The sequence below is a fragment of the Protopterus annectens genome, chromosome 4.part1, assembly GCF_019279795.1.
Source record: "Protopterus annectens isolate FY-2018-M chromosome 4.part1, PAN1.0, whole genome shotgun sequence".
Taxonomy (NCBI): domain Eukaryota; kingdom Metazoa; phylum Chordata; order Ceratodontiformes; family Protopteridae; genus Protopterus; species Protopterus annectens.
In genome coordinates, this window is record NC_056734.1 from 303866625 (window position 1) to 303879289 (window position 12665).

At 37.0% G+C, this 12665-nt stretch overlaps 1 protein-coding gene across 4 annotated transcripts in view; it reads left to right on the forward strand.

The window, feature by feature from the left end:
* LOC122800837 (venom phosphodiesterase CdcPDE-like) overlaps nucleotides 1-12665 on the forward strand; it is a 358459-nt gene that overhangs the window by 234724 nt on the left and 111070 nt on the right. For all 4 annotated transcript variants that reach the window (XM_044070144.1, XM_044070141.1, XM_044070142.1 and 1 more), the window contains exon 4: nucleotides 6920-7072. In XM_044070144.1, the coding sequence (XP_043926079.1) occupies nucleotides 6943-7072 (130 nt within the window). In that variant the 5' untranslated portion in view covers nucleotides 6920-6942. The remainder of the gene's footprint in view (nucleotides 1-6919; nucleotides 7073-12665) is intronic.

Consider the following 12665-nt stretch of genomic DNA (forward strand, 5'->3'; position numbering starts at 1 on the left):
TTTGGGAGCCTCTGTTGTTTTGGTAAGTTTTTTATTAGAGCCTCCGAGTATGTCTTTGTGTTATTATGTGTTTGATTTGCAGTTGGGGTAGGTCTATGTGTGACTGGGTTTGTTGTGTGTGTGGTTACCTTCTCCTCCTGTCTGGTCTTGCCAGTCCTGAGTTGAGAGAGTTCAGCCACCAGTTTGGCTATATAGTTGCATCTCTCACATGTATTTGTGTTTGTTGGGAGGAAGAGAGGGTTGTCTGTATACATGAGACAATTATAGCATTGTCTCAAGATTCGCAGATTAACCAGCTGAACAGGAGAAGATGCTAGTAATCTACCACTCGACATGCTAGAATATTATAAGAGAGTGCTGTGCCTTTAAGGGAAGTGGGTATTCACAGGGGTGGTAGGTGGATGTAGTGCTACTTTAGTTTGAGAGTGCTTACTTAGAAGAGAAGTTTTGAGAACAAGTGCTAGGCTTGTAATATAACGAGTAGACTGGTTATTCTAAGAGTAGAGCTTTCTAAGGGAAAATTTCAAGAGCAGACTTGGCGGAGCCAGAAAAAGTTTAACCCTGTTTAACCGGCGCTGCGCTATGTGCACAATTGTGCCAAGCCGCGCAAATGCGGATTTTAAACAGGGAACTTCAAAAGAGCTAGAAATGGTCCAAAACAACCAATTACTACAGCTCTTGTGCTGAGGTCACTCCTTCAGGGACAGATAGGCTGCTCAAGGCTCCCCACTCCCACTGGTGAGCAAAGAAACTTCCTTCTATCCAAGTAAGGTAATGGACAACACAGGAACTACACCACAGCCCAGAATACAGCAAAGCCTGTAAACTGGTCTAAACTAGTCGAGGAGAGGCAGGAAAACAAGGATTATTTTTTTTTTTTTGTTTTTCAGATAGAAAGCACACAGAAATACAGAAAACAGTAATAAATCAGTTACACAGGCTAGCACACTTTAGTGGGCAGCCTCAACAGTTAAATTAAACAAACAAACAACAAACTTTCAACCAATTTTCGACCAGGTATAATTTTAAGTGCAGATATTATATAATGCAGCAAACAGTTAAAAAAAACAGTTTAAGCTTGTTCAAAATAAGCAAGAGAAGGTATTTCAAGTAAAAAAACAGAAAAAATACTTAAATCAGGAAAGTAGTCGCTTTTCTCAGTTCTCTGTAGCTAGGACCACTCTGCAGGACCAAGACTAACAGGACTTTAAGGGAGAGAGTCAGAGAACACCTATATGCCATATGCAGAGAAGATGAGTGTAATGCCCTAGCGAAACACACTATAAGCCATGATTTAACCCATAGGTTTAGCTTTATGGCCATAGAACTTATTAAAATGAATGCTAAGCTAGGAAACATCAAGAATCATACAGAAAAGGAAGGGAACAAATGGATCTTGAGGTATCAGGTAGACAAAGGGCATGGCCTGAATGAAAAAGTGAGTTTGAAGCCCTTTTTAAGGGATAGGCCAGTAAATCGCTAATGATTAATATTCTACATATGATATTTCAAGAACATGCTTTTTGTTGGGGGAGGATACACCAAGATGCATATGCTAATCAATGAAGTTTTTAAGTAAATCTTATATGATAGTTGTCTTGTGTATATTCAGCTTGTTGCACATTACTTCATCACCTGTGCATATCTATACAGAGTGTGAAAGTGAATATGCTCCTTATTTTTAGGTTGATATACATATTTAAATATGTCCACAAGATGTCTTTGCAACACTGTTTTTAACAGCAGTTTTAACATATTGTCATACTGCCATCTAGTGTTTTCCTATTTTGATTATTGCTTTTTAAAGAGATGCATATTTATATATTTTAGAGTTTTTAAATACATATTAGATATCAAATATTTTATGTTATATGTTTGTATACATTGTTTTAAAGGGACTTGTTTTAATACATCTTATAGAGATGCATATATGGTAGTTAAGAGCGTTTTTTTCTATTGGGGATAGATACACCAAGATGTGAATGTTGTTTAATGTAATTTTTAAGTAAGTCTTTTAAGATAGTTGTTTCTATATATATCTAGCTTGCCACACATTATTTTATTACCTGCATACATAAAGCTTACACATTCATATGAAAGTGAATTAGTTCCTCATGTTAGGGTTAGTATACATAGTTGTTGATATGTCCGTAGGATGCTTCTGTACACTATTTCTAACCGCAGTTTTAAAAATTTTGATATAGATTTATATATATATATATATATATATATATATATCTTTTTTATATATTTTTCTATTGCCATCTAGTGTTTTTGTCTAGAATCTGTTTAAATATATGCATATTTATATATAGTTGTTGTTGTGTCTTTCGGCTTTTTCCTAGTTAGGGGTCGCCACAGCAGAACTCCGGTCCGCTATGATTGGCAGTTGATTTTTACGTGCCGAGTTACCAGCCCTGATGCACAACCTTCAAAGAAGGTACTCCCATTCACACATGTCTCCACGCAGAAGACGCTCTAGCTGAGAATCGAACTGGACAGCGTCTTACTGTGAGGCGACAGCACTACTGCAGCACCACTTGTTTTTAAATACACACAACGTTTTGTGTTATAAATATATAGATTGTTTTTAAAGTGATGAAGTTTAGTATATCTCCTAGAATAGGAATAGATATATTTGTGATAAGAAGTTGCTGTAAGCACCACCAGAAACCTTTTATTTTGGTTGGGTATTGCTTACATATATATTTTTATACATTCTGTCATTGGCCAGTTGGACTAATTAACTGTTATTTAAAATGGCAAGTTAGTTTTTTTATTCATTAAGTCTGAAGAAGCATTCTGTGCAACGCGAAGGTGCTCACTGTTTGGTCTGGTTCTACAATTAAAGAATTTCTTTGTACCCTAGCCTATGGTGTGCCTTTGGATTTACTTCTGATTCACACCCTATACTGCTTATGCCTGTGATTTCTATCCCCTATGTCCTCCTGCTCCTCATCTGATACCTGTGGGATGTCCTCTTTGGATATTTGGGGTTCTTGGGGCAGTTCACCTACACCTGCAACTGGAAGACCACCATGTGCTCTGGTTAGCATGCTGCAGAGCGTGGCATACACCATTATCATCTGTGCTGCCTTGTGAGATGTGTATTGCAGTGCACCCCCAGCTGAGTCCAGAGATCTGAACAGAGCTTTCAAGTACATCAATCACACAATCTATGGCATTTCTGGTGGTGTTCCCTCCTGTGCAGGGTTTGATGGTTCATGGTGCTGAGTCTTTAGCCACAGCTGAAGTCATCTGTAGTTGGGAATAAAACACTATTGGTCATAATGGCTATTGTTGAGAGGGGTATCCTTAACTTGCATCCTAGCTGTGTTCCTGTATTTACACAGTAGCTGTCCCTCAGGTATTTCACCTTGCTGGAATGCAGCCCTGAGTCCACTTTCCCTCCAAATGGCAGTATCACTGACATGATGTTTGTTATGCTGCCATCTGCTGCACACATAACTTGGCACTTGATGGATGGCCATCCCTTTCTGTTTATGTATCGGTCTGCTTCTGGATGCACTAGCATTTTGAGAGGTATGTGTGTGCAATCTATTGCACCAAATAGATGTGGGAAGTTTGCAGTGTTATAGAGCTGGTGCATTACAGTTCTCCACTTCATGGGTGTGGATGGAAAGTATATGCACTCATCATCCTTGCTGCACATTGCTTTCAGGAATTTTGCCAGGATTCAGCTGGCAGCTGTCTGTAATACTCCCACAGCAGCCCCCATGTGTGTCTGGAATGTTCCAGATGCAAGTACACCCAGGCTGAGACACACTTTGGTATCAACAGGAAAGGGTTTCCTTGTAGGATCTGTCTGTACAAACATATGTGGGGTACACATGTTTCAGACAGCCTGCCCCAATCGTCTGTCTAGCTGGTATCTGTCAATTATGTGCTGGTGTGACAACTGGTTTAGTTGCAGCCTTGCTCTGACTCTAGCTAGCTGCCTTCTGGGATGCACAACCACAGCCTTATTTATGGCTTGCATCACTGCAGCCTGTTGCAGTATGTTAACAACAGGTTGTATTTTTATATATTTTTCCTAGTTTTGCTATGGATTTCCTCATACTCCATAGTATGCACTTGAACTCCTTGGCATCTGGATAGTATATGCCGAGGATTTTAGAAACTGAGTCAGTGTGGCTTTTTTTTTGTACTTGAGTTGCATTGTATATGCACAATGTGTTTTGGGATCAGATTGGCATGCCTGGAATCCCTAATTATCCTTCACTGAATATTTAAGTACTCAGTCTACCTTCAGCATGACTTCAGGTATCATACCTACATCAGGTGCGCTGAAGTCTTCCTTCCACATACTGTACTGTCTGAAAATAGTTTCTGCAAACTTTACAGAATCTAGACCACTGTAGACATTCTTGTTCTGATTTTAAGCATTGGCATTCCCTTTCTTGCCATACCTCAACCTGAATACCATCAGAGCCTGGTAATGCCCCCCCCCCTGCATTTGCCTCTTGATTGGATTCTTCACTTCCTCCAAAGTAATTGCCTTAGTGAGCCCTGTTTCCTCTTCCTTAGTGATTTGAGGCATTTGAATATGATCGAAAATGGCATCTGTCCTTTGTTCTCATCCATTTACTAGCTCCTCTTCTTTGTATAAAGGGGACAAATATCTCCAAGACACCTGTAAGATTTTTTCAGTATCTCTAGTTAAATTGCCTGATGAGGCAACTCTTATGTTATGTATATACAGATTGCCTTTTGTTCTCTTAACCTTTATGCTAATAGCTTTATTGACATAATTTGTATTAAAGTGGACAAGATTCAACAGCACTCTTCTGTATTCATTTAAATATAATAGGTATTCTTCAAGCTCCTCTTTCGTCCTACTCAGTTGATCTTTATCTTCTTCTGTCAATCTATCCACTTTATCTTGTAACTTCTTGACAACCTTCACCAGCTCATTCTTAAAGGTATTCCACTTATTATCCAAATTCTCCTTTTCAACCAGTAGAAAACTTAACTGCCTCTTCATCCAGTCCTTGACCTCATGGCTAAACTCCTTATATATAAAGTGCACAGGGAACATCCACTGTCAATCTACCTTTCCTACTTATGATGGAGATAATTCCACTATGATAAATGCATGGTCTACGAGTGTGAGAGGATGTGCATAACTATTTCTTTTCCAAACTGTGATGGTCTAAGCTTATATAAAATCTATCCAGTCTGGAGTGTGTCTTATATCTGGGAGAGAAATGTTTAAATTATCGGCAGCCCCTACTCCATCTTTGACATTGTCTAAACCAAAAACCCTACAAAGTCTAATTAAATATTTTTCTTCACTCATTACACATTCTCTCCTTGACCTCCTTGTCACATTTTCATTGTGGCATATCATATTCCAATCCCCCCACTCTTAGTATATATTGATGGTAAGTAATGGCTTCAGTCATAATTACTCTTAACGTCTTTACTTTTGTTCCAGTGGTTGACTATACACTAACCATAGTTAAGCTTCTCCCCAGCCCATCTCCTCTTATTAGAAGATACCACCCCAGTGGATCTGCCCTTTCTTTCTGTATTCATATAGGTGTCCTCCTTTTAATCCATATAACCACCCCTCTTTTTCTTGTACCTTCAAACTGTGAACTAAATCCCTCACCCTATTTTTTTTCAGCATCTCAGTATGTTCATTGAATTCAAATGTGTTTCCTGGAACATGGAAACATATACTACAATTTTAGCCACTTCATATAGAACTTTTAGCCACTTCATATAGAAATTAAAGGTAAGGTAATGGAACTGAAGCAGTAAATACTGCCACAGTTAGCAGACCAAGGGGACAAAGGGTGAATGATCCCTGAAAGCATGACTGAAATGCTGTCATGAAATGATAACTCCCAGAACACCACTAGACAATGGGTAACATTAGTGCCAACCCTCACTTAAAAAGTATTAGGAAGTGCTTTTGTCTGAGGACCCTACTTGTTGTTCAGCCAACAAACTAAGCTTAAGGATTATAAGGAATGACAGAACATTAACCAAATAATAATACTGGCATTGCTAATTAATTGGAAGCCAATGAAATATAAATGTTTTACAGTCTTCTAGCTTCCACCACACTATACTTTTTTCGATATATAACATAATTAGGGATTATCCCTGAGAGCCACTATACAAATTGATTTAATTTAGCATTCATCAGCAAAAAAGAAATAAAAGACTAAATCACTAAACCTTTGCAAAAATGAATGGACGCTTAGACTACTGCACAACTAAAACCACTGACTGCAAGTAGAAAATGAAAAATAATAAGAACCAATTTGAGCAACTCTTTTTAATGCTATGCATAAAGTCTCACCCGAAGGGATACTGTACTGGTAGCAGGACAGGCGGCAATTAGGGAAACATGAAAAACCAAACGCAGAAGTAAGGAAATCAAATCTTGCCAGCCAGTCCTCTGAGTTTGACAGAATATGCTCCATTTCTGGGATTAACTACACTAACAGGTATGAAATGCCTATGACACACACACAAATGGAGGCCACAACCTCAGGAACAACATTGTCTGTACACAAACAGGTGTTGTGCAAACTGTTTAAAGTGTCATTCAAGCTCACTTCTTATATTTTTGAATATAGATGCTAAACACTGAACGTCCATGTTACTTTAAATAAACTGTGAACTAAACTCTTTCATTTGTTAAAGTATACTAAGCCAGTCTTTAAAGTAATACATCTTCGTGACACATGGGTTAGGATAAAAAGGTTCATATTCAGATATGAACTTACTTAGGAGTTTATATGCAAATTGAAGCTGTTTGTTTGTTTCTTTGTTTCAAAAGGGTGGAAAGAATGAAAAACACTTCATAATATGCAGAATCTTGTGTGTTGTCTGTTCTTTAATATTGTGTTTATTTTATATTAACACTTATGCATGTTTCCAGTTGTTAATCGTGGATGTTCATCAATGAATCCCCCACTGTGCTGCAGTGGGCTGAATATAATTTGCAATCCAAGTGGGAGTTTCTGCAGTTGTCACTCATCCTGTAGCCTTCTTAACATCTGCTGTGATGACTACAAGGCAACATGTCAAAACAGTAAGTAGCAAACAGAATTAAAACTGACTACCAAAATTAATGAATTTGCCATACACAACGACTTGTGCTACTAAAGGAATGCAATATGGGAATTAAAAACAATTCATCTTTAATGCAAAGCAAAACTTTATTAGCTGTTTACATACACAGTACTTTGCTTTTATTAAATGTTGATGTTAGACACAACTTTTATTAGATGTTTATGTTAGATTGTAAATTGCTTCATTGTGATATAACCTTGTGATTCTACAAAAAAGTAGCTATATTATCATAGCTGTAAATATACTTTTCCTAGTATTCTTACAAAGACTTTTAAGCTGCTTAAAAACAGTCAAATGCACATTTTCAAGGATACAGATTTTCCCCATTTTATTAAAATCTTCTTCTTCTTCTTCTTTCGGCTTTTCCCGGTTAGGGGTCGCCACAGCGGATCACCTTGTCCGCACATTGAATGGCAGTGGAGTTTTACGGTGTCGAGTTGCCAGCCCGGCACCCAACCTTCCACAGAAGGCACACTCACACGCACACCTAGGGCCAATTTAGAGTGTCCAATCCACCTGCAGCATGTCTTTGGGATGTGGGAGGAAACCGGAGCACCCGGAGGAAACCCACGCGACCACAGGGAGGACATGCAGACTCCGCACAGAAGGCACCCCAGCCAAGGATCGAACTGGAGAACCTCTTGCTGTGAGGCGGCAATGCTAACCACTGCACCACCGTGGCCGCCCCTCCCCATTTTATTAAAATAAAAATACTATAAAATAACCAGAATTTATCCCGAGTACTGAATCAAAATAATGTTTCATGGCATTTGGCATCTTGGGACAAGGCATTCACTCACTCATCATAACTTATATTTCTCTTGTACTTTTTACTTGTAAAACTGTCAACATTCTTTTCTTAAAATCTGTTTTAATTTTGCATTCACAAAGATTATAGTTAACTCGCAGTAACGAAAACCACATTTAATATTTGTTACACTTACTCATGAGTTTGACTCTTAGAACTTTAATTAATAAAATACATTTTTTTTATTTTTCAGTTGCCTTAGAACACTGTTACTGCGCAAACCGTGATATTTACTATGATAAAATTTTCCCAGCAATTTTGTAACATCCATTTTAAAACTAAATTTACATAATCTCAAGAAAATCACTACAGAAGACTCTGTAGAATGCATATATCCATCCATGTGTCATATAGCATTGTTTGCTACTGTAATACAATCTCAGTTATCTAAATAGTTGTAGCAATTAACTGAGAATTAATCCACACATATTAAATTTCAAACAGGCATACGCATGTGCGCACACACACACACACACACACACACACACACACACATTCAGAGAAAGCCCACTGCTTAGGCACTGCTAGAATCACAGAAGAGAAAAGACAATATTAGTACTATTTATGACTTGAACCCAGGACCTCCAGCATAATGTACTAGGACCGACAAAAGCCTTTGGATAGGTGGGGACCCAAATAAGAGCTAATTTTATTGTTTCACTTTTACGATTGTAACAGTGCCTAAGCAGAGTTATTTCTGTGTGTGTGTGTGTGTGTGTGTGTGTGTGTGTGTGTGTGTGTGTGTGTGTGTGTGTGTGTGTGTGTGTGTGTGTGTGTGTGTGTGTGTGTGTGTGTTTGAGTTTCCAAGCTCAGGAAAGTGTCAACATCAAAATGTCCAGAGGCTGTTCTTGGTGCAGCAGTAGTGATTGGCATACTTGATGTCTTGGGTCTTATTCCCAAATGACAGCTAATATAATCCTTTTACTCTCCTTGTTATTATTCAGATTGTGATTTTTTGCATTGGCAAAGAATTGAAGTGCAAGATAAAAGTTGTGGGAGCTTAGAAGAAGTGTAACTGAAATACTGGTATGTCTTTAAGGGGTCATCATATATCCCATAGACCTGTACTACAGAAGGTTTAAGGTATTATGGTAATGAAGACTCTAGTTCTGATGGGTCTTCTTGTAGCTTTTACTAAATGGTCCAAAATATATTACAAATACTTTTCCCTAAAGCTGAATATCCTGACAGAGACTGTTTTCTGGATTTGGTGATAGAGCCCAGGTTTTCTGACTTAAAAAAAAAAATTCATAACAGGTGGTGACCTTAAACATGGCCTCAAAAATCTGTTGTCGTATAGAAAATCCTCTGAAAAGACAAATGTCTTCCAGTTCATAGAGGTGCAATGGATCAATGATGCAGAGAAAAAAAAATGATTTTGTGGCAGTGCTTTCCTAGACATTTGCTTTGTTAAATCAGGTAGGCCCACGAGACACAACTGCCTCCTTTTAGAGGTGAATAATAACCATTTTTTGTTTGTGGAGTAACTTGCATGCAATCACAAGAATGCAAACGGACACTGAAAAATACAACCCTGTGTTAAGAGAGGATGATTTTTAGTATGGCCTGCATTAAAGACCAATTCATCAGTCAGTGCAAAACAACCTTACCGAAATTTCTACAAGAAGTTTGTGTAGTAAACCAGAATTCAGTGCAATAAAAACTTTTTACCCACAGTTAAAGTGCTAAAGTGCTAGCAAAACCATACCTGTCATTGAATCCATAAAGGGCATGATGATATAATTAGTACGGGATGTTATTATACTATTATTATGGGACAACCCCACGCTGATGAAGCTTCTGCATGACAAGTCAAACAGTACCAGAAATACAAGGTCTGGGGACCTGAATTTTGCCTGTGACCTAAACAGAAAATGCTAGAGAGACAGATATGTGTCTCAGAGACTGCTCCTCTTATGGAACAGGCTCCCCATCCATGTGAAGTTGAGTTTGTCTATTACCCAGTTTAAGTGCAACCTAGATTAGTGAATGGGCAAAAGGAAATTTACACCAGGCCTGGCATCCATGTCCCTGATGGACAGAGGTAGTTTAGAAATGCCTGGACCTCAATATCCTATTTGGATACAAGGCATCATTATTGTTTCAAGAAAACTTGGCTAGGTTTAGAAAGGCCCCCTGGGTTGTTAGCCTAGTAACAATCCATGAATCTATTTATGAATCTATGAAAACATAGGTATTTCCTACAGAGTAAAAGAAAAAAGTATGCAATGTACTATCATTTCGGTCCCACCAATGAGCGTGTAACGGCTCAATAAATCCACGAAAAGCAGAGTTACACTCACAGTTTAATGTATGGTAACACGAAACACACCATCAACGACAGCAAAACGAACTGCAGGATCCATATAAGTGCGTAGCACCATACAGAAGCCTACTACATCAAACGAGACAGTGCATAACAAAAAGTAACGCTAAAAGCAAAACAAGTTAAGCGCTTTCAACCAAATCTATGGTCTTCATCAGAACTAACGGTAAACACATTGAAAAACTAATTTTATAGATTCTTTGGCGCCAAAAACAACTGATTAAGATTTAAAGATACATTTCACTTCCTCTATGTGAAACATAAACAAGCCAAATGAAAACATTCATCTTTAAAAAATTCATCTTTAAAAAATACTCTACATTAAAAATACGTCCTATAGAGAGCTTACAGATCATTGTGTATTGCACAAGTAACATGTCAAAATATACACAAACTAATTACTAACTATGCATGTGTGTTACAATAAAATATGAATAAATATATGAATAAGAATAAATAATGAATGTGGAAGCTTCTATAATCAAAATATCTAACTCTCATGTAATTTATTAATTGGTGATTATACTGATGTACTAAAATATATGAATTATAAGCTAAATACATTAAGAAAAATCTAAGTGAAGAATGTGTATGATCATTAAATACTTTAATGTAAATATATTGTCTACGACTAGTATGACTTAAAAATATTAGTAAAAAATGTGTATGTGTAAGTATAATAGAGGTTGAAAATTTATTATAAAAAATATATTCTTAAAAATATGTTAAAAATTCTGTTTAAAAAATTCTGTTTAAAAATTCTGTTGAGAAATTCTATAGGAAATTCTATTAATAAGTATTGTTAAAAAAATCTATTAATAAACTCTATTGAAAGATAGACACATAATAATCAAATATGAAGGTCGTGACCAGAGTGTTGCATCGTAAATCTATATTGTGAACAATAATTCATGTATGATAAATATAAAGTATGATTAATATGAAGGCTATAATGCTTAATAAACTATGTTAGTTAATCATAAATAATAAATAAATAAATATAAAATATTAAATAATAATAATTAAATGAGTAAGGATTTAATAGAAATACACTCGTTCAAGCCTGGTGGATTAGTTGCATCGAGATACAGTTGCCACCAAGTTTCTTTGAAGGCTATTAAACTTTTAATGTTGCCTCCTCTCGGGTCATTCGGAATAACCTCTAAAATACTAAATTTAAACGTGTGTTGTGTTCCCTTTGCCTGTATGTGTCTATATAAAGCATTATTGATATCTTTAGTCTTAATGCAATACATGTGATCATAAATGCGCTTCTTCAAATAACGCTCAGTTCTTCCTATATAAAATGCGGGACACACATCACACTTGGCCAGGTATATGACCTGTTTGGTATTGCAATTACCTGGTTGACTAACAATGATACTGTTATGTCCATTTTTGAGATGTATCTTATTTGCGCCGGACATATATTTACAGTAATTGCAACAACCACACTTTCTACAAATAGTCTTTCTAGAGTGATTAAAACCCAAACGTTTGGTGTAATGTTGTTGTTCTAATAACTTCTTTAAATTGCAGCCCATCCTATGAACAAAGTTGGGTTTAGTACCTAATATGTCAACTAACATCTGATCGTTGCTTATCAGGTACCAAAATTTACATATAATTCTTTTAATGTTATCCACACCTACACAATAGGGTATTATGCATGCACGTTTGAAGCTAGGGTTGACTCCACATTCTTTGAGGATGGGTGTATTTTGAACAATACCTGATCCCAGTAATGGTTTGTATTTAATGCCTCTTTGGCTTATGACATAAGAGATCACTTCCTGCATCATGTCTAGGGGATAGCCTCTTTGACCAAAAAATTTTTGAATTAAGGTTAATTCCTTATACATGTCTTCCTCGTCAGAGACCATTCTGACAGCTCGAATAACTTGGCCTTTGAATACATTATATTTAACCTTGGGGGGGTGGTGACTTGAAAAATCCAAATAATTGTTGGAGAAGGTCTGTTTCCTGTGAATTTGAGAGTATATTTTCCCATTGTCGTTGACAATGTAAGTGTCAAGGTATGGTAATCCCTTAGTATTGTGTGTGAAGGTGAATTTCAAAAAATTACTGCTTCCTTTAATGAAATCCATAAATTCTAGTAGTAATCCTTCGGTGGCCTGCCAAATAATGTAAATATCGTCCAAAAACCTAGAATAATATCGGACGTATTGAAAATATTTGGATGGAAACAACACATTGTCTTCCCAATTTAACATGACTAAATTGGCGTAAATGGGGGCACACGCTGCCTTGCTGTATCATTTTCAAACTTTTTTACGATGTCACATTCTACTTTGGATACCACCGGCGTGGGAATCGTGAAGACACCCGAGTATGAGTTACTCACATCAGGTACGGATAACAATAATGCCTTGGATAATACTGACAATCCTGTTGATT